The 23,634-nt window shown below is 40.1% G+C and overlaps 1 protein-coding gene across 1 annotated transcript; it reads right to left on the bottom strand.

Moving 5' to 3' along the window:
• Nucleotides 1-11,050: 11,050 nt before the first annotated feature.
• MCUR1 (mitochondrial calcium uniporter regulator 1) lies at nucleotides 11,051-20,907 on the bottom strand. Its single transcript, XM_033154652.1, has 9 exons — nucleotides 20,719-20,907; nucleotides 19,606-19,722; nucleotides 18,915-19,018; nucleotides 18,051-18,152; nucleotides 17,547-17,588; nucleotides 16,039-16,110; nucleotides 14,378-14,431; nucleotides 11,703-11,817; nucleotides 11,051-11,152 (listed from the first exon to the last, which is right to left on the bottom strand). Exons 1-9 carry the CDS (start codon nucleotides 20,726-20,728, stop codon nucleotides 11,097-11,099), a joined length of 672 nt encoding a protein of 223 aa, XP_033010543.1. The 5' UTR covers nucleotides 20,729-20,907; the 3' UTR covers nucleotides 11,051-11,096.
• Between the last annotated feature and the right edge of the window lie 2,727 nt (nucleotides 20,908-23,634).

Raw genomic sequence — 23,634 nt, 5'->3', positions numbered from 1 at the left:
ACAGCCTGACATACTTTACATGAATTTAACAAGAGAAGTTTCTCCAGCTACTTTTCTTCCTGCCAGAAAAAGCTGCAGCGGCGACATTTCTATGGGCAAGGGTTCTAATCAAGACAAAACCACCATCCAATGCAGATTTTGAGCCCTAACTCCTTAGCTGGAAATTCTGCAGCCTTCATCTTATAAATCTTGATCGTTGTTGGACTCCAGTGGCATCACACCAAAGTTCAAATTCCCTTTGACACAAAGTTCACTGGGTGACCTTGAGCCAGTTACCATCTCTCAGATTAACCTTCCTCACATGATTGCTGTGAGGGTAAAATAGGGCTGGGAAGAGAACCACAAATGCTCCTTGAAAAGGCAGCATATAATATAAATCTAATAAAGAAATACTTCTGAGATTGAAAACTTTAACTCAGGAGCTCTGAGCTCTGAAAAATGGGGTTGTGAATACATAAAATAACATATATTTTTTATTTTAAAAAATGTGAAAGTGGAAGTTTCCAAAAGGCAAACCATACAATTATCAGCTCTTAACCTTTTTTCTCTAATATGCTCAAGCAGTCTGTTGCGCTAGACTGCCAGCAATTATAACCTGGGGAGAGAGACAAAAGGAACAAGCAATTTGATCGATAATGATTATGTGTTTTTGGTGTGCTTTTATTGAGGACCACATCTGAATGGGCCCATATTCCAAAGACACATATGAAGCTGTCATTTCACTGATCTCTGCATGAGCATGTGCATATGCCAAACAGCAGTGTGGCAAAGAAGCTGTCGACAGAAATAAAGCAAAGGCCATTAAAAATGACACTGGTATACCTTTACACAAAAATCAAACTATATCTCCAGTGCATTATGTAAAGGTTCAATGCTATTCTAAAATATGTACAGTTAATGGCAGTCCGGCGCCTGCATGCTTCAATACTTTTATTGTCATGCAAGAGCATTAAGGACAGTATTGCTTTCATGCAGAATAAAAGACCACCTCTCTTAGAGATATCAGACTATTTTAACTAGGCTGCAAAAAAAAAAAAAAGATTAAGAGCCTCTAATGAGCAGAGGGTTGCTTCCCCCTCCCCTTCTTGCAAATCTGAAGGACAGGGATGAAAGTATTTCTTAACACACTGTTGGGCTTCTTTTTAATGTTATCTCATGCAAAATAAGAAAAGAATACGTACAAAGAGCTCACAATGTCATAATTTTAATAGAAATTGAAAATCTTAGTAAATTCTTTTCAAGTTACTGTACTCCAGATTTAACAGCTTTTTAAATGGACATACATCCTCATTTTCCTGCCTGGATGACACTTTTAATTTTGTCTTGTACATCCATCACTACTAGCCAACTGAATTTCTAATTCTAATTTTCATAATGTTTCAGGAGGTTCCTGCTAAGGCTACAGTCCTTTTCTTCCCTACCTCAAGAACTGCAACAAGTATTGCTTCTATTATAAATAATTATTAACAGTGTTTACTGATGCTGTTAACAATTATGCAAATCTCCCTCTCCTTCATGCCTAGGCAGCATGGGAAATACTTGCAAAAGATTTTGCATAACAACGTGGGAGGGAAGTACCTGTGGCCCTTCAGATGTTGTTCAGCTACCAACTTCTATCCATCTCAGGCAGCATGACCAACGGTCATTTGAATCATTAAATCATTGTGTCATTAGATTCATATTCCCATCTGCAATCCAGAGGTTTGCAGTTGTAGGTGCTGATCCTACACTCCTGAGCTTCTCAAGTGTGAGACTATCCCTTCCATTACAGCAATGGTCTACAGTTTTCATGAATAATTTCTTTTCATTTTCATTTTGAAGGACACATCCTCTCCTTTGGCCCTCCAGCACTATGTTTCTTCCCTTACTGCAAGGCTATTTTGATTATAGGAAGAATGGGAACATAAATTAGCTTTTGCATTTCTGCTGCTATGCAGTTGTTTAAAATACAGAAGACCGGAGGACAATACTGCTTCCGATTGCCTAGTTGGTCACTATCCTCTGCAGATAAACTTCTAAATTTTCAGGTTTCACAGGACACGCATGGAAAGACAGTTACATTTTGAACGTAAAACATCATAAAGCAAGAAAAAATGTTTTGCACTTGCTCTCTCCGTTTGAAGAGTGATCATTTTTCTGAAGGTTATGCTGTGACCTTTGAGGTGAGCTACACTTACAAATCAACATATATTTAACAATGCTGTTTCTCTTACACCTGGCTTTGAAGTCTGCTTTTGCTTTCCCTTGCTCAGCCAATAGGAAGACACACACAAACAATTAAAAGTCAACCAGCAGCCTGACCTAGAACAATAAACCTGCACCTCAGCCAAGTGACCCAGTTCTTCCATGTAATCACAAAGATTTCAGAGCTGGAAGGCAAACTGTTGTTGTTTCTATCCTTCTTTGAAGGGCTTCTTTCCATAACAGTTTGAAAATATTTCTGCCATCGCAAGTATCATAATCTGGATTCAAAATTCCATCCCATTCCATGCATCTGCCTAAAACAGGGAGAATTATGTACACAATACTGAGATCTTTGGAGGAAAAATGGGATGTAAGTGTAACATACCGTAATTATCATTGAAGGCTGCTGACAAGACCTTCTAAGCACAGTAAATATAATTGTGTTTCATGATGTAATGTTAATTTTGAGTAGCTATATCGGAGTGGTGAAACGGACCAGTTGTTTAATTTCAATGTTGCACAGAACATATTATTTTTTAGTCTTAACAGGAAAGCTGACCAACTACAATTGAATACTGAGTGGAACTTGCATTACACGTCAGTTCCAAAATGCTGTGCTGTCATTCTATAATGGGTAAAGACCATCAACACACCGGATTTGCTAAACCGATCAGCGAATTGGCCCATCTGTTCTATTTCCATGCCTCTACCAGTTGCCTTGGTTTCTTCTTTTCAATAAAAACAAAAACTAAACTCTTTTATATAGAAAGTTTCTTGCCTGATTACATTACTGATTAAAACCCCTGATTACATTACTGTATAAAATTATCAATTTTACCTACTAATCTGAAGATACGCTCCATGTGCACATGAGATCCAGGTTTGTTTCTGGGAGCACATCCCTATCTCTTGTTTATTAACAAGTCAGGCCCAACAAATAGCTAAGTGAATACAAAAGGATCTAGACACTGAATGTATTTGTCCCAAACTAGGAATTATTCTTGAAAAGCAACATAAAAATAGTTATAGTAAATACTTCTTTAAATATTTAATATGCAATTGATTTTTCATTTCAGGATTATTGTTTTTACTCAAGTGAAAGAGATCAATGGTTAAAATACTTCCAGTATTTCTACTGTCTCTAAATTCATGTTGTTATGCTGAGCTTGTACCAAGATTTTTCCAACTTGGTACACTTGCTTTATACCCTCCAACAATGGAATGATCTGGGCAGTTGTCCATGCTTTAGTAACATTAAGGCTTTAGTACTGTAATGTGCTATTTATGGCAATGCTTTTTAAGAGGGTTCAGAAACTTTCAACTGTTCTAGAATATGGCAGCCGAGCTGTTGGCAGGAGCTCACCATTGTGAATATATTATGCTAGTTTTAAAGAAATTGCGCTATTTCCAAGCCCAATTCAAGGTCTGGTTTTCACTACAGGCACCCTGAAGATTACTTATTCCTGCATGAACCTTGTATGGCAGCCAAAACAGTAAGCAGGGAACCAAATGCCTGTAGTGGTTAAGTGGGTGACCATCAGCAATTGGGCATTTTCTGCAGTTGTGCCCCACCTGTTAAACCTTGGCAGGGAGATCTGCCTGACTGTCTTCTTCAGGTGATAGGGGAAGTCCTCTCTTTTCACCTGGTTTCCAATGTCTTCATCTACTGGCTTAACCAAGTTTGTTTTTCTGGCACTACATTGGTCTGGTCAATTGCTTTTATGGGTCTGCTGCTGCATTCAGCATGTTTGGGTTTGGGCTGGGTGTTCATCAGTATGCGGATGATACCCAGCTGTACCTCTCTTTCATTTTTTTTCTTCAAAAATTTATTAATTTTTTAACAATACATAAACAAACAATAAAAAACATTACAACAAAATACTTTTTAAAATAAAAACACTTATTTAAATCTATCTATCCTTCTTTTATAACAGTGTGAGTTGACTTCCACACTCCCTCTCTAACTACGTTCCTTATAAATCATCTTTAGTAATTTCTTTACCTTTTTATATTCTCATGTTAATAAACTAATCATCTTCTCGGCTAATAACCTTAACATTACTTCATCTATTACTACATCTTATATAACTTATGTATCTACTACCTGTCTAGTCTTCCTGCTTATTTTAAATACTAATCTTAGCATGATTCTTTAAATATACCTTAAATTTCTTCCAATCTTTCTCCACCGCATCGTCCCTCTGGTCTCGGAGTTTCCCGGTCAGTTCAGCAAGCTCCATATAGTCCATCATTTTCATCTGCCATTCTTCTATCGTTGGTATTTCTTCTGTCTTCCAGTTTTTTGCTAATAAGATTCTTGCTGCTGTTGTGGCATACATAAAGACTGTTCTACCTTCTCTTGGGATTTCGTGGTTTAGAATAGCCAGTAAAAAGGCTTCTGGTTTTTTACTAAATGTGTTTTTCAACACCTTTTTCAATTCATTATATATCTTCTCCCAGAAGTCTTTTACTTTCGGGCACGTCCACCACATATGAAAAAATGTCCCTTCTACTTGCTTACACTTCCAGCATTTATTACATTGTCCATGATACATTTTTGCCAACTTAACCGGTGTTAAATACCACCTATACATCATTTTCATGACATTTTCTCTCAAACTATTACATGCTGAAAATTTTATACCTGTTTTCCATAATTTTTCCCAATCCTCTAACATGATGTTGTGCCCTACCTCTCTTTCAAATCAGAACCGGTGAAGGCGGTGAAGGTCCTGTGTGAGTGTCTGGAGGCGGTTGGAGGATGGATGGCAGCTAACAGATTGAGGTTGAATCCTGACAAGACAGAAGTACTGTTTTTGGGGGACAGGAGGTGGGCAGGTGTGGAGGACTCCCTGGTCCTGAATGGGGTAACTGTGCCCCTGAAAGACCAGGTGCGCAGTCTGGGAGTCATTTTGGACTCACAGCTGTCCATGGAGGTGCAGGTTAATTCTGTGTCCAGGGCAGCTGTCTACCAGCTCCATCTGGTACGCAGGCTGAGACCCTACCTGCCCGTCGACTGTCTTGCCAGAGTGGTGCATGCTCTAGTTTTCTCTCGCTTGGATTACTGCAATGCGCTCTATGTGGGGCTACCTTTGAAGGTGACCTGGAAACTACAACTAATCCAGAATGCGGCAGCTAGACTGGTGACTGGGAGCGGCCGCTGAGACCATATGACATCGGTCTTGAAAGATCTACATTGGCTCCCAGTACATTTCCGGGCACAATTCAAAGTGTTGGTGCTGACCTTTAAAGCCCTAAAAGGCCTCGGTCCAATATACCTGAAGGAGCTTTTCCACCCCCATCGTTCTGCCCGGACACTGAGGTCCAGTGCCAAGGGCCTTCTGGCGGTTCCCTCACTACGAGAAGCCAAGTTACAGGGAACCAGGCAGAGGGCCTTCTCGGTGGTGGCACCCGCCCTGTGGAACGCCCTCTCACCAGATGTCAAAGAGAAAAACAACTACCAGACTTTTAGAAGACATCTGAAGGCAGCCCTGTTTAGGGAGGCTTTTAATGTTTAATAGATTAATGCATTTTAATGTTCTGTTGGAAGCAGCCCAGTGTGGCTGGGGAAATCCAGCCAGATGGGCGGGGTATAAATAAATTATTATTATTATTATTATTATTATTATTATTATTATTATTATTATTATTATTCTAGTTGGACTATTTATTTTGTACTGTTATACTATATATTCTTGCAATCTCTGTATTAAGTTTGGGGAAAGGCAGAAAGCACAGTAAACAGTTTCAGAATGAACATGTGAAGAAATCCTGTTTATCTGAATTAGGTTTTAATGGAAATTGTGCAATGTGCTCTGACATCTGTAACATAATGTACATTGAAGTGTATTTGATGTTGGAGGGTTTCTGTCCGGTCTGATGAAAGTAAGTTTAACTGTCGCTTGGGGCCTTAACTGACAGCTGTGAGGAAGGGTTGGCATTAGAATTCTCCGTATGCAAAGTATATAAGGTTTGCATATTTGGATTGTTGGGGGCAGGTTTGGAATTTTCAGTTAGACAGTATGGTTGGCTGGAACTGGAAGGGCCAGAAGAAGTGCTGGTCAGCAGAGGAGAGTTGGAGTTGTTGGTGCTTGTGGAGCCAGCCAGAAGAATAAGATAGCAAAAGATGATTGGAGAATACGGAAGACCTAAGATGCACATGGAGTTGCTTGGTGGCCAAAGACTTGCTGGGCATAGGAGAAGTGAGAAGCAGCTTGGAGTATACCTGTAGGTCACTGGTGTCTGGCAGTAGAAACACCAGAGGGATGACTATCACTTTCAGGGCAAGTGCAGAAAGACAAAGTTGCATTTCAATAGGTCAGTAAAGGGTTGGGAAAACCGGCTTCCAGCAGAGCCCTCAGTTATAGTGCTGGTGAGGCTTGACTGGGGTGGAGGGGTGGGTTTTTATAGGGTAACTAGCTGCTTCCTTAAAACCACCTTAGCTTAACATTAATAGCTGAATATAAGCAGTTGGTATATAAATTGACAGTAACAAGTTAACATAGTTTATACTCATTTAATAATACAATACAGTACTATTTAAAATAGCCAGAAAAGCTTGTCCTAACCTTGTAATAAACATACACACTTTTGTTAAATATAGCATTTGTATATGACAGGCTTTGTACTGTGCTTGTACCCCACAGTTGCAAGGTTATTGGTAAGGGTTCAGAGGAAAGAAGAGAGTCTGAATGGTGGCAGTGGCACAGATTAAGTAGAACCATTCAAACAGGGGAGGGGCGTGTTTTGTTATTACAGTGCAAGTCAATACTCGCCTTCCCTTCATAGAGTGTATGAACACTTTCTCAAACATCCCTGTCTTCAGTGTTACTATGTAAAATGCAGTTAATAGGTCAACAGAGTAATAATGTATATACAGCACTTCACAATATTCAATATGTTTGAATACACTATTCAGTTATACCTTACTCTAGGGCTTGTTAAGCTGTGGCCCTCTACATGCTGTTGGACGACAACTATCAGTATCCCTGACCAGTCACTATGCTGGTTGGAGTTGCTGAAGTCCAGCAACATCTGAAGGACACAAGTTCCCCATGTCTGCCTTGCTTCATGTTTACCCAGTTTTTATTCAGATTTGTCATGGCCAATGGCTAGTACAATAAAGGTGGATTGGATTGGACAACAAAAATTCTGTCATCCCTATAACTATTGGATATGTTGACTGGGTCTGATGGACACTGTAATCCAAATGATCTGAAGGGCACTAAGTTGGGGAAGATACAGACAGTATGTAATACTGAGCAAAAAGACCACATTATCCCGAATAATTTATTCATGTGTAAAAGTTTATTTCACAAAGAAATAGTCTGGCATTACGTCAATCCATGTTTCCAACTTCTCTCTCTCTCTCTCTCTCTCTCTCTCTGTAGTATAATTCTCAAAACACTTAGGCTTAACTATTAAACATCTGTTTACTAAACCTGTGGTTTTCACACATGAACCTTACACACCATGTTGGAAAATAAGAGACAATACTTCAGGGCTAGGTAGCTGGATCTTTGCTTGCAATAAAGCTTGTTTAAATAGAGAAAAGAAGCAACCTAAGTTGATTATCCAAACAATGCAGGATAAACTTTTTGGGTCTATTGATTAAGGTGCTTTAGCATCAGCACAGAAAGCAAAGTACAGAAAACGAGTGGGAAAGCACAGATGATCTCATTAAAAATGTCAATGAAGCAATAAACTGTTATCGTTCCATCCCCATTTATATCTCAGAACCTCAATGCTTACTTGGGATCACAAGGTTCTGGAAGAAAATAAACATGATGCAGTAATCTAACACATACACACACCAAGACAGTGCCAAAGATAAAAATATTCTTCCCCCACCCCTCTATACCAAAGTAAGCTTCTAATGTAATTCAATATTCTAAAAATCAATGTAGAGCCCAGTGTTAAACATGGTTACTTGGAATCATTCCCACAAAATCCCCAAACTTCCTTGGGACATCAGGGTGTGATTTTAAGCATCTGGCTCAAAAGTACATTCTACTGAAATCGATGGGATATAATTCTAAACAGCTACATACAGGATCATAGGTACTGTTAAGCTTAAATATGAAGGATTTATATTAACTAGAACTAAACTATAACCAAGTAAGCTTTTTAGGGTATCTTGGTCCAGGAAGATATCCGTTTACAAAATATTCTTTGCCACTGGTTTATATTAGATAGAATTTAGTTGGAAGTGCTTGTACAATATATCAGCTTACATTATAAAGAGGCTTTGGATCAGGTTGCAGTTACGTAATTCTTAAAAAAAAAAAACCATTGTGCATGCAGCATATTGGCAACAACAAAAAAGAGGTCAATATCTTCAGTGCTTACTTCTTTGGCATGTTGAATATTCACTCATGTTATTTAGCAAATCCTGCTTGTCTATTTTACTGCTCTTTAAATGCTAATTAAAATGGTAAAAATAGTGGCCAACAATAAAGTCACTATACAGTAACTAAACTGGGGGTGGGGGCATGTATTGAAGTAAACTAAGTATATGACTTAAACTCTTTCTGGAGGCAGTGCTAACATTTCAGTCCCTGAAACGGGGATGGTTAAGCATGGAAAATGAGTGGTATAGGAGATGCCACAACAGAAAGGCTGAAGTAGAACACTAAGCGCTTACCTCCAGCAAACTCTTACGGCCCATTCCATGTATTTCCTTCTGTTCAAGGATGTATCTATTCTGTATTATTATTGTTATTTATTAAATTTGTATACCGCCCTATACCCGCAGGTCTCAGGGTGGTTCACAGGCTAAAATCACAATATAAAAACACAGAATCAAAATAAAAACAAAAACAACCCAATAACTACCCCCCAAAAAAACACATTTTGAAAGGGCACTGGATGTCAGTCGACCAAAGGCCTGGTTAAAGAGGAGAGTTTCGGCCTGGCACCTAAAGGTGTATATAATGAAGGCACCAGACGAACCTCCCTGGGGAGAGCATTCCACAAATGGGGAGCCACTGAAGAAAAGGCCTGTTCTCATGTTGCCATCCTCTGGACCTCTCGTGGAGAATGCACACAAAGAAGGGCTTCAGAAGATGATCTCAGGGTCCAGGTAGGTTCATATGGAAGGAGGCAGTCCTTGAGGTATTGCAGTCCTGAGCCGTTTAAGGCTTTATAGGTCAAAACCAGCACTTTGAATTGGGCCCAGAAACTAATTGGTAGCTAATGCAGTTGGACCAGGATCAGAGTAATATGCTCAAGCCATCTTGCCCTGGTGAGCAACCTGGCTGCTGAATTCTGCACTAACTGAAGTTTCCAAAAGCAGCCTACATACATTGCAGTAATCTAACACTAAGGTTACCAGAGCACTGAATTATTATTATTAATCATATTTTTAGTTGCTTTCCTTGCAAAAGCAACTTTCAAAAAATTCCGGCAGTCTCTGCAGGCAGTTTGTACACAAGCGTCTCTGGGTCAGAGCAATTATATGCAAGTCTGTTCTCCTAATCTCAGTGGAACTAATTTTCAGGTAAGTATTTGAGAACTGTGACCTAAAAAATATGTTCTAGCTGCAGTTCCCAGTTCTACTACATTTTTTTATTATTATTTAGAATGGCTTGCTCTAAAAAAAGGTTACATTCATCAGCCATTAGTCTACATATATATTCCTCAATAATAGCAACACTAGGAAGTACTTAATAATATTTTCAAACTGTTCAAGATACCTCACAAAATAAGACTATCATTCTAGTGAATTTTCCTACTACTGAGTCACATTTGAGTTTGCTTTCATGCTCCCCTGATCTCAACAGAACTTACTACTAATATGATTATTACTACTTTATACACTGCTTGCTTGCCAAAATGCCTTCTAAGTGGTTTTAAGTAGATATGTATAAGACTGCACTACCTGCTTATTTTCCCTCAATGAACTCTACCTTATTTTTTTCTAAATTTTTGAATGGAGGCCACTCTCTTCTATCAACCAAGAAATTTCCAGTGCCTATATAAAAAGCTCGTGTATCTCACTGAGCTTTATTTTTTCCACTTTTATATCAAGGTAACGGCTAGCATGTGGTGGTTTCTAGTCTATCGTTTCTTTGGCATTTGCTTATGAACATGATATTTCTACATCTGCTCGTAAAACATTATTATTTGGACGGAATTTTGCAACAGCAGACCACAATAAAACCTGTCAATCTATTAAAGTACAATAAAATATTTACAATGGGTGCGATTCAACTAACCAGCCCCATCTGTGGAAGCCCTGTACAAGGATTTTTGTTTGCACAACGGGGCTTTCCTCCCTCTCCCTGTGATCCCCAAAATTGGTTCTGGGGAGACCAGGAGAATTCCCAAACAGTAAGTCTGTGGGGTGGAGAGGGGGAGGCATTGTTCCATCTGGCAGACTGGAACAATTGCGCAGATGGAACGATTGGAAAAGTGTGATGTTGAATTCCACCCATAGTGTTTTATCAACACTAGTGGAAAGATAACTTGCAATTTAATTAAATAATTTTTCACCTCTGAAGGAATGGTGTCAAAAAGAATGCCTATATTTTTTTCCTCCCTTGGTACTTGACATATAAAACCCTAGTATATTATACTATAACTTATCATGCTTGATATGTTTATAACCTGACATTTTAGTTTTACAATAGCCCAGAGACACACAAAAATTTAGATGAGTGGGCACTGATGTGCAAAATAATAGTTGCCTGTGATTCCAGGCTATGTTTCTATCAGTATTTCAGTACTTACATTTGTTTTGAGGCACAATCTTTGGCTACATTCTGTAGTCTAAACAAATAAATAAAATGGCAGTGACTCTGAAGTAAAGACTACATTATTTCAATAAAGTGACAATACTTCTTCATTGTTGTTGTCGTTTGCTTGTTTTTGTAAGGCAAGATAGTACAAGTCCTTTCAAGAGAGATGCTTTGTTACATCCATAAACGGTAAAACCCCAGTGCAACTGTAAGACATGTAAATACTGAACCTGGAAGAAGATAAGGGTGGAGAAGAAAGAATGCATATAGTCAGATTTTAATCCTTTTGAAAATGAAAGTCTGGCTAAAGAAAAGTATTTAAATGCTTAAACATTTTACTTGGATCTTGCCTGCACTGTTAAACAACATGGAAACCGATAGGATTTGCATGATTCAGGCTGGATCAAGGGGGCAGGGGTGAGATGGGGCATGTGCCCCTGGCAACAGAGTTACAGGGCTTGCTGTGCCTGCTCTTATGTTCGTGCCTCCACCCTCAACTTTTCCTTTCACTAGTGTGGAAAGAAGATTAAAAGGATCAGCGTGGTGTTGGTTTTCCAAGGGTTCCAGCTGCACACAACAGCAGCAAAAGATGCTAATATCCAGATATTAATCAGAGGTCTCCATGTTCTAAAATCAATGGATACAACTCCACTAGATAATTAGTAACTCTTAAACACCAAAAGCCGTCATACTTGATACAAAGAATATGAAACACGTGCATATGAGTACCAGACAACTGAGACAGTTACTAAGCATCTGCACCATGACAGAACTACATACCTGCTAAATATTTAATGGTGTCAAGTTTGTGCGATTCAAGCATTGTTTTCAGGCCTGCAACTTCAGTGTCTATTTTCCTGTACGTCTGTGTTAAAGCTCTATCCTGTTGTGCATGCTTCAAAAAAGAAAAAAAGGGAACAATATCTCAATACAGTTTAAACACTGCATTCACATCTCTAAAAAGCAATACAGTACTGTAACTTTTAACACAGAGTGAGACCAACAAAATGTCGCTCTGCAGATGCTCCCTCTTCAGGATTCCAGCTTCTCCATTGCACTCTCTCTCACCATGATCTTCTGTTCTCTGTCCCCAACAGGCAGGTAGTATTCCATGCCCACTAAACATGCTCAGTCGTCTTTGGGCTGCTTCTGCAATTTCCCCCTCCCCAAAGCTCTTTTTCTGATGAAGGCAAGGTTTTTATTTTCTGCAATACTCTGCCAGTTGCTTGTGTCCAACATTATATTATGGTTGGACACTTGGGAATTAGCTTAAAATGTCACTTCTGCTAAGACTATAATGCACACACAAATCTCACTTCCATGCTGTGCAGTAAGAAACGGGATTTCTTTCTCACCTTGCAGGATGGAAGCAATAGGCAATCAGGCCAGCAAAGCAGAGCAAATCACTCTGTCGTTGCTTCACCAATGTGATCTACTTCTAGACACCACTGCAGGAGTGAAGCCACTTCAACCACTCAACACTGAAGCTGAGTGGCCTCACAAAACAGGGATAACACACACTGTTTTGCCAGCATGGTAGTTAGAATAGGAACACTGAGGAATGTGAGCCGGGGAAAGTCCAGTAGGGCAGACTACCTTTAGCCAATGGGTCAGAGCCCCCCCCCACTATATAGCTTGTGTGCCTAACCTAGTAGTATCATCCAATTAGCTTTCTCGGAGAATACCCAAAAAACAAAATAAGAACCTAAGCAGTTAAAATGTTTCTATATGGATGGAGTAACATCCCCGTTCCCAATGTGAATGTTGCTGTTATAGCAAGAGCACTTTTTTAAGGGGAAGGGCTGTAGCTGATGGATGGAGGTGCATGTTACATGTGGAAAAGGGCCCCAGCTTCAACCTCCACTATCTCCAAGCTGAGCTGAAAAAAGATTCTCTGGGCAGGTTTAAAGGTTACACTTTTATGAATGTTTCATCTGCGCAAGCATTCCAGCTTTCACCCTTCCTTTTACACTGTTCCAGGGGTTCTCTCAATCCCTGCAAGCCAATTTTTTGGGGGGAAGGGAACGCAGGGGGAGAAGTGGGGAAACCCTGCTGTGTAAGTTTGTGTGCACAGCTTCCACTGGCAGGGCTCCTTAGGCAAATCTCACCTTCTGTCTGAAATACATGCAGTAGATCATTTATTTATGGCTGCAATTTTAAGTCATTTGTTTTGGACGTAATCTCTTTTAATCTCAAATGGGACACACTTCAGAGTAAAAGTAATTAGAACTGAACCTGCATGCTTAGATTTTTAAATAAAAAAATATTTTTTAAAAAAATTTCATTGTTGGCTAGTTTGATTGTAATAAATGCTTCCTACATGCAAATACTGAACAAGCAGAAACAAGCCCAATTTGATTTATTTTCACACACATAAAAGCACCCTTCCCACATACTTAAAGCATCTCATGTTCAAACAGAGACAGTGCCAAATAAAGCATACTATCTGCAATTATGCCTCCTTCTATATGCCCCAAGAGCTCAGTAAATGTAAAAGGAACGATGGAATTACAAATGGTGGTGTTATTCAGGCTACAGGTAGCTCCCAAGAGGAAAAAGTTAGAATTGTAAACAACATCTTGAGGCTAAGCCACTACCAACAGAAGCACACCAGATGGCTTATGCTTTTTCTCTATTCATATCTCAAAACAGGGCTACTTCAAATAATTATGTATTTCATTGGGATCCTTTATAGAATTCAGGGTAAGTGTGTAGTTCGGTGACCAGCCACATTCACTTCAAATATTTTTTACTAGAAACTCTCAAAAATCTGTGAGGTTTTCATTCATATTGCTGGTGGATATACCATATTTTCCCGTGTATAAGACTAGATTTTTTTCTTTTAAAAAATGTCCAAAATTTTGGGGCGTCTTATACATGGGGTCCATCTTCCCCCATTTTCTTAAACCGGAGTCCCCAAAAATAGGGGGCGTCTTATACATGGGGGCATCTTACTAGATGGAAAAATATGGTATGTTTGTGTTATGCATTAATCTGGTTCGTTAAAATATACTTGAACATGTACAGTACTGCACTAACTTACTGGCCTTAATTCACAAGCAAACACCTAAGATATTTGTCCAAATCCAAAATTCTAAAATATACAAAAAATTAAGGCTGACTGTGCATAAAACTAAACATCCAGTTTTGTATGTTTCAAACCCATCTAAGCTTCATGTTTCATATAATGAGTTGAATCCAGCATAGACCTGGGAGAAGTCCATTCTGCTCACACACCCAGCAGCATTGGATTCAACCATTTCTGCTTACATGGTTTTAATAGCAATTCAATATCAAACTTTAAGCACCAGTGAACTGCCATTTTGCACTTATTTCTACTTCTACCACATGAATATTTAAATGCCATTCCCATAATGGTGGTATGCATGTAAGCCTATACAACAGATGTGAAGAGGACTATTACCGTGATCGAGCATTAAGTTCATCGTTCTTACCAATTCCACTACTTCTGTTCTCATTTTCAACTGTTTCCTCTCATTAAGCGAATACTGAAATTTAAGAACAATGGATTACCTTCCGTGTAAAATAACCAACACCCTTCATTCATGCGCATCTTTCATTAACACTATGAATGCTAACCCACCTCCCAGTATTACTGGAACAACTTCTACTGCTCATTGCAATATAGCTCAGTTGGTTAGAGCATGGTGCTGATAATGCCATGGTTGTAGATTTTATCTCTGTATGGCTCAGCTGCATATTCCTGCATTGCAGGGGTTGGACTAGATGATCCTTAGGGTCCCTTCCAACTCTACAATTCTATTATTCTTTTGTGTCAGGGGTAGGTAACCTTTTTCAGAGCAAGGGCCAGGTTCCCTTGTTGTAAACTTTCCAGGACTCACATGACAAAGGTGTCATGGCCAAAGGCAAAAGCAGGCAGGGCAACAGGGGTTTTGCTTTTTTATACAGTAGGCTACCTCCCAGCTGTACAAAAATCAATACAGTGGTGCCCCGCTAGACGAATGCCTCGCTAGAAGAAAAACTCGCTAGACGAAAGGCATTCGCTAGCGAAAGGCTGTCTCGCAAGATGAATTTGTCAATGGGCTTGCCTTGCAAGACGATTTTTTTTTTGTCAAACCGCTATTTTCCCGTTGGTGCTTCGCAAGACGAAAAATTCGCTATACGACAGCACTCGCAGAACGAATTATTTTCGTCTTGCGAGGCACCACTGTAGTTTATATTTACACACACCTCCATCCAGAGAAGCAAGAAGACTTACAGTTAAAGAACACAATCTAGCAAGGCAAAAGTACTTGAGGAGGGTTTGCTGATGAGAGGTATGGCCGGGGGGGGGGGGGGAGAAGAGGGGCATTGTCTGGATAGAGTTCAATGGGCCAGATGAAGAGGTCTGGAAGGCTGCATTTGACCCTGTGTGTCTTTCTCTACTCCCATGTGATGGCCATGCAAACATAGCAAGTTAACCATGACCCAAAATATCAGCTGTTGAGATTTAACATTCAACGGTTACAAACCTACAATGAATTACAAATGCTCCTCAATACGTGCCAGAGGTTATTTTTGGACGTTGCTTGTTATGAAGCATTTACAGGATAGCAAAAGACAAGTTTTCTTATTAAAAATGCAGTACTGACAGAATTCAGTGTTACAAAACACTCATCAAGATGCTAAAATATAAACACGTCAAAAAAAATTCATATTTTGCAAGAGATTGACATTCTACAAACAAATCTTGTTTTAAATCCAGCATTATGTCTAATCAGTCTACACTACACCACCATTCCCACAGATGACTGCTATAATTCTTAAGACAAAAAGGCTAACAGATTAAAAATAATACTTTGTCTAAAGTTAAACTATACATCATGGCAGTTTCTGAACAACCTTTCCTGAACAACCAGTGTGGTGTAGTGGTTAGTGTTGGACTATGACCTAGGAGACCAGGATTCAAATTCCCACTCAGCCATGAAGCTTGACTTTGGGTCAATCACTGTCACCCCAACCCTACCTCACAGGGTTGTTGCGAAGATAAAATGTGTGCAGGGAAGAGACCATGTATGCCTCCTTTGAGCTCCTTGGTGGGAAAAATGGAATATAAATGTAATACATAAATAAATCTTAAAGGAAGACTACATACCAATTCTTTTGTTCTGCTCTTTTCCAAGTTGAAATCTAGCTTGCTGTCTGTACGAACTTTGGAAACTTCATCCTACAGAAAGATTAAACAATAAATAGACATACAAATTCTTAATTTCTTAAGTAAAGCACTACTGTTTTTAGCTGTCCATCATTGCCTACACTGGTTTATTTCAGATGTTTGGGATCTGGGGGGAATTCAGCCAGCCCTTTCTGCAACTGAACTCCTGCAATACCAAGGACCGCAGAAGTGCCTAACTGGGAACTATACTCAAATGTTTATAAAGAGTATGGGTGGCTCTAGATCCTGGTATCAATACAGCTAGTCAGGGTCTATCTAACAAAAAGTCATCCAACTTTAGACATTAGCAGCCATAATTCTGAGCTCAAAACACAGTGACTGCAGCTATTATACAACTTCCTCTTACCTGAGTTAAAGAAACACCAGTCAGAGTTACCGTACTTATTTAGCAGCTATAAATGGTTCAGCTCAGTGAGATGGCATTTTATACTTTAACACCTGAACAATGGTTCCAATGAACTGACAATGCCACCATAAAAGGTGCACAACAGACTACACATAAACAGGAGTTCAAGAAATTCCACTGTTTTATACAATTAAAGTGTTTTCTTTACCAAGAAAAAAAAACATTTTGTCCCCAAAAGGGGATACAGGCTACATTGAGAACTTAACTGAAGAAAGTGGTGTGACAAGAGCAGAGCAATAATACTGCAAGGAAGACAAAGAAGTGAACTAAAAGAGGGCAAAGGAGCACATCCAAAGGGCATCTCTTCACGCACATGCTTGTCTCAAGAAAGACAGTTGCTATTGCCGTGCTCTACCTCTCAACAATAACTACCCCAAACCTCAGGCCACAGGACTGCATCTATCTAGGGATGAGAGAATTAGCTGTTTTATTGTGCTTTAAAATCCATTTCATTAGGCTTTTAGTTCTTTTATTATCCATTATCCTGTTTTTGTTGTATTATACTTTAAAAACAGCAATCAAAACCTTATGTAAACCACTCTGAAAGGTCTGGTCTGAAAATCAGTATAAAAATACTATAAACAGAGATACTGCTGAAGTTTACCAGCCTCAGGCCCAGAAAGAAGCTTCTGTTAGTCTCAAAGGGAGAGACAAGTATTATGAACCCAACTTCTCCAGCTTGGATTAAAATGCAAGCCAGATAAGATTTTTCCATTTCGTATGTTGGCTCAAAAGAAAGCAGCTACTATAGGGGCATAAGCCCATCGCCTGCAGTCATCTTTTATGTGGTCCAGTTTTCTAGAATAACGCTGTACATAGATGTCCCCCAGGAGAAAAATCCTGAATCTAGCATTGTGCATGTGTTGTGCTCTTTCCTGGATTAGCAGTCAAGAACATCACCTTTGACACTTGTTCAAAAGCAGTGGTAGTCTTAAAATATCTTCTTACAGAAAGATCAGACATGGTTAACTAGAATATTATGTTCAGTGTAGTTATATTATTTAAGTCCAAAAAATCTTACCATTACTTGCTTTCTTAGCTGGTAAAGTTCAAGTTTTATTTTCTTTTTTATTTTTGCATTAAAAAGAGAGAGAATACATGTTAAAACTACATAAGCACAAGATACAAAAATACTGATGCATACATATTGGTTGTTTTGATGTTACAGAGGGACTAAGCAAGTGGAGACTTTGGAATTCCAAAGATAATGTCTCCAACATCAGTGAACAACTTTGCCTATTTTGCAAGGATTGGGTTCAACTCACTTTTTCCTACATTATACCCAATAAGTTGTTCCTGTTAAATTCAAAAGCCATCTCCACATACTGGTTTCTATTCTTGCTTTTATTGTCATATTTCCTTTTCCAAACATCCCAGATGCTTTACTAAATCAAAGGTTAATTAAAATGCAGTAACTACAATATTTCCCCTTACTGCTAGATGTGGGTTGAGGGGGTTCACAATCTTATCCAATGCATGTTGGATAAATAGACCTGGATGCTTTACCAAGGATGTTTGCCTTTACCTCATTTTCTGCTCGAAGTGCTGAAAATTCACTCTTTTCCAAAATAATCATGTCTTTTTTCACGCCACCAATATGAGACATTATCTGCTGAAGAGCAATTTCCTTCAAAAGAAAAAAGTTACTTCAGTCTAATATCACCAATGCCAATAAGATGTTTTCCTCTACAGCAAATCTTTTAAGCAACTAGTACTCCAGTAATTTTGCTCTGTCTGAAGGTTTCATCCAGCACCCAACCAAACTCAAAGAGAGCCCTGTTTTTCCCATTCTTCCCAACTAATGCTCAGAGGAAGAGAAGGGTGGGGATAATATGGGTGGAAAGGCAGAAATTTTATTGTGCAGTAGCATCTAGACCATATTTCACAATGCTCTAGGTCAGGGGTGGGGAACCTGTGGCCCTCCAGATGTCCATTGTTCCTCATCACTGCCCATGCTAGCTGAGGCTGATTGGAGCTTGAATCCAACACCATCCGGAAAGCTACAGGTTACTTGCACTCAAGCAGTCTATTCAGTTCATGCATTAAAATTTTTACATCAGTAGCCAGACCATAGACTGGTGTTGCTGAGGAGACCAATGATCAACCCCCTTAGGGGATCCACAGGGCTTTGGATCCAGAGCTGCTGGTATCCCACACTGAAACCACCCCTTTCCAAGGGTCACTGCAGGCTACTGCTGTCAGAATCTTATTGCCTGACTGGGTGCAGCAAAGGTAAGGGGGTTTAGCACTGGACAGAAAATGAAGTAATATCAAACTGTTACAAAGGACATATCGTAATTGCAAACAACAAAGGGATTTGGTTTTTGCTCCAGATTTTAAAACAACAATTAACAATAAATATTTAAGAAATTTCCACATTCATTTATACCTGTTGCACTTTTGTGACCATGTCCTTGTATATCACATTCATATTGTTATTTATGATGTTTATTAAAGCAGACACAATAATCTCAGACTGCTGAGTAGTGAATCCTAGAATATAGAACATTGCAAAATTCAGAAACATTAGCTATATACATTTCATATATAACTACCGGTAAACAGAAACATAACATTCACATAAACAAAGGCTGCTGTAGGATTTACATAACAGCCTGAAGTTTAAAATGGAAGATTGTAGCTTCTTTAGAGCCTCTATGAGGATTTGATGTCCTACGCAAGTGTACATATCTAACAACATAATATCATGGACATGTACTCAGAAGCCCCCCATTAGCAGGGGTTTAGGAATGTAGTATATATAAGTCTAGTCCCCCAAAGAGTTTTGCAAATTGGAACATGAGGAAAATTCAACAGTTTCACAAAAATTACATGAAAGAACTGGCACAGACAGAAGAGGAAAATACAGTTTTCGCATGGAAACATTTTTGTGAAGTTACCAGATTCCATTCAATTAGAGCTAATTCCCATGATCAGAACAACACAAGTAGAAAGTGACTGCACTTTTGATTGAAGAGAAACAGATTGTTTTTTTGCGGGGGTGGGTGGGGGAAAATCCACAGTTACTCATATCAATATGTTTACAATTTACATATTAACAATCACTGCAAAAGAATTACCATTTTCTTCTAGAAGGCATACAAAGGCATGGGTGTCAAAATAAAGCTTTCTGTTTCCTGATGGGGGAAAACTACTCTTGTTTTCAGGTTGTGGATATGATGCATGGATATTCACATCTAATTAAAAAAAAAGGAAAATGCATGAAAGTAGTTAAGTGTCAACAGTAGAACAATAGCATACTGATATATGCAATTTACAAATCCCTCCCCTGGTTTACAGAACAACTCTACAGGGTCCAACCCCAACCCCACCCCAAACACCCAACATGGGCAGGGCCAGATTTAGGTTTGATGAGGCCCTAAGCTACTGAAGGTAATGGGGCCCTTTATATTTCCTGCTGTCCTTTGTCAACAACAAATTGTCGCTGTTTTTGTGTTTAATTCCTTCAATTACTTACATCATAGGAGTCTACACAACACAAACACTGTTGCTGTGTGCAGGTTTTATTTTATTAGTTTTTTATCTTCTATTTTGGAAATGTACATCCAGTTTTTTTTTCTTTTAATTTTTTTGGGGGGCCCTCAAGAGAGTGGGGCGCTAAGGTATAGCTTATACGTAAATCCGGCACTGAATGGGCAGCAGGGCCATGAAACCAAAACACATTTCACAAACATTTACGTATTTTATTCTCAAAGTAAGCAGGGGCGGCGCTCAAGAAGCAAACCAGACGTTTCTTTCGAGTTTGACAGCAGCCCTGAGAACCGAGACCCAGAAGTCGCCGTGAAGCCGCACAAGGGCATATAGTTCCGCAGGCGCGACTCCCCAGCCTCGCCCCTTTCCCGACCCCTCTTGCTCCGGGCTGGCCTTTCAACCGCTCTCACCTCGCGCTCCGGCGGCTGGGCAACGGTCCCCCGCGCCCAGGCTGAGGAAGCGAAGCCCCGCCCCGCGCCGGCCTCCCGGGAAGGAGCCCCGCGCCGGCGAGCTCGCGCCCCCGCCGCCGCCGCCCCGCCCGAGGCCCGGCGGGAGGGAGCCGGTGCGCTTCCAGTCTCCTAGGCAACGGCGGGAGCGGGCGGGACCCGGCAGGAACGGGAGGATGACGAAGCCGCCCGGCCCTCGCGGAGCCAAAAACCCCTTCCTCCCGCTTTCCACCGCCGCGGCGGCCGCGGCCTGACCTCTGACCATCGCCCCGCTTCGCCTTCTGCTCGAGGTCAAGGCCTAAGGGCTTCGCCTTGGTCGTTTCATGGCCGCGTCATTGCCTCCGTCTGGCTGCCCAACCCAGCGGCGTAGTGGTTCCGGCACAAACATGTTCCGCCCTCCTCGCCAGCCGCAGCTCCGCGGGAGTAGACGGGCTCGTTTCGGAGGTTGCTGATAAGGCGCCGCCACCCACTTCAAGTGGTGGTGTTTCTGTGACACACGGCGCTCCTCGCAGGGGTGGAGACTGGGGGGGGGGGGAGGCGGTTGCTCAGCTGGCTCAACTAACTCGCTGGTTGTTTCGGGGCGTCGGCCGGGCCCCTCCATGAATATGTGCAAGTCGTGTTCCCACGAGCTTTAACGGGGGGGGGGGGGGCGCGGGAAGGACAGCAAGGCTTAAAAACGGACGGCCACTGTCTTCTTGGTTTGTCTACAGAAGTAACTTCTGGGTTCATTTTTAAACCTTGGGGAGAAGTGAATTGCTGCAAAAGGTGGCAACGAGGATGGGAGTTTATGATCTTTCTTACTCAGTCTTATTTCATACCTCAAACATCACCCTGTATATTGCAAAGGTAAAAATATATGCACAGGTGTGAGGTCAGTTTATTGTCTCTTTAGCATATTGAAATAATTAAAACATTTCTTTTTTAAAAAATTATTAGTGATTTTCAGCTATATAAGTTTCAATAGTTTTACAGTCATTTTTAACAGTTCAAAACTCGACTTCCTCCTCTTTCTGCAGTTCCTTAAATTTATATTTATCATTTCCTGCATATTCTAAATTAACTTACTCTTTTATTCATCTACTTTATTTACTCTCATGAAGCTGCAGGTTGTTGCAATAATCCTGCCAATGTCTTTATCTGTTTGCAATTTATTTGTATATATTCAATTAAAACATTTCTTAATACCATTAAGTAATGGCAGTAACTTTTGATGTGTATGACTTTTCATGCAGTTTTCTTTTTAGTCTGAGCATTTTACTAGATGTAACAGGATTTCATTTGATATTTAGTCTTCAAAGAATCACTCACTGCTTGTGACTATAAAAAAGGACATTTGCAAAGATTGAAGCACTCACATCATCAGCATGCTCACAGATTGTATACAAGACAGAGATGACAAACAACAGCAGCAACATAAGGTGGCCAGCGTTTCTTCAGACTTGTGACAAGCGAAAGTTAAACAGGTGAAACTTTTCCAGGAAGGGAAAGCTCAATCTGTTGAATTTCTATCATGCAGAAAAGAGGGAAAACTTAGTTTTATTTATTAAATTTATATCCCACCCTTCCTCCTCAATGTAAAATGTAATAATTATAAAGATCATTATACTGTAATGATCACTGTCCTTATTATCAATTGAAATACAATCTGAAGGCCAGTCCTGCTATGCAGCAAGTTGAAACAGTTTGCTTTAGGCAACACTTCTCTATTGTTCAGGAATATAAATAGCATAGTAAGACTTTTTTGATTATTGACCTTTTTGAGGAGGGAGGCATTTGGGTTGTGCATTTGAGCACATACCGGTACATTGCTCTCTTTAATAGCGGACTTAACTAAATTGGTGTTGAGTGCTAACAGGTTCACTATGTTGGCCCTGACTCTTGCTGGTGGACATCAGGATTCTAGTAAAAACAAAGGAGATCCTGCAAGCCTGAATTCTGCCCACCCCAGCTTTCAGGAATATAGCACAGATGAAATATTTGTAGTGGAAACGTACCAGATGCAATTGTTTTTCCAAGAGAAGAGACAAGTGAAGAGAACAAATCCTAGTGGATTTGGTACTAATCTGTCTTGTGTAAGCATTCAGTTGTTCCAAAACTTTCCCACCTTCCTCCGAAAGAATGTTTATATATATGATGTTTCTCTGCTGCTTCTCCATTCTCAGCACATACTGTTATATTGGTTGTAACAAACAGGTTTTCCACATGGTAGTCCATAAAGAAAACTGATGCTTCATGAAGTAACTCACTTGTGAACCATGTATGGAATATATATCTGAAGAAGTGTGCATGCACACGAAAGCTCATACCAAGATCAAACTTAGTTGGCCTCTAAGGTGCTACTGGAAGGATTTTTTTATTTTATTTTGTTTTGGAATATATATGGTTTGCTATCATTGCACCCATAGATGGCAGCAGTTTCTTACAAAGTTGTCTCCTAAGGCTATTTCAGGTCAGTGAATGTTTTGGACACAAAAAGTCAAACATTGAGAGGAAATTTCTAAATTGTAGCTTCTCACCTGAAACTGGTGTTCCATCGGTTCACATCACTTACTGGGCTGTCCAAGCAGATCTTTATCCTGCTCACATTTCATATATGGGTTAACCAAACAATTGCTGCATAACCTCACTGCATAATTTTCCTAATTGCTACCATTACCCAATAGCATGGTAAACCTGATTTTCCTAGAGCTGATTGCCACAACTTCCTACATCTCCACTGATATATATTGTTAACATCCCTTCAAATATCTTGCTGTACTCCTTACCATATATTGTTATCTCCCCTCCAAGAATACCTTCAATTGCTCCACCACAACTATCTCAAGCACCTTCCCTAAAAGCAGGCATTTGCAACCAGGTAGTAGCTGTACGCAAGGGGGTCCAACTTGGACTTTTTCAGGATGCACACTACCACCTCTTTTGAAGCAGCAGATACCACTCCCTCATGCAACAAGGCATTTGTCACACCTTGAACCCATCCAGCCATGCCGTCCCCAGCTAGCTTTAACTGACCAAGGGGAAGCACAGGTCAGATATATTAGGGCAAGCACCTTGACCATGTCCTCAAGCCACAATAGCCAAAACTGATCCCAAAACACAGGGCCAGATGTAGCATTCGGCACCTGTCTTGACAGCTGTGGCATGTACACTGACAAGTGTGGTACTAAGATC

This window comes from Lacerta agilis, chromosome 7 (assembly GCF_009819535.1).
Source record: "Lacerta agilis isolate rLacAgi1 chromosome 7, rLacAgi1.pri, whole genome shotgun sequence".
In the NCBI taxonomy this organism is placed as follows: Eukaryota; Metazoa; Chordata; class Lepidosauria; order Squamata; family Lacertidae; genus Lacerta; species Lacerta agilis.
Note: the sequence above shows the minus strand (reverse complement) of the source record. Positions and strands in the feature narration are given on the sequence as shown.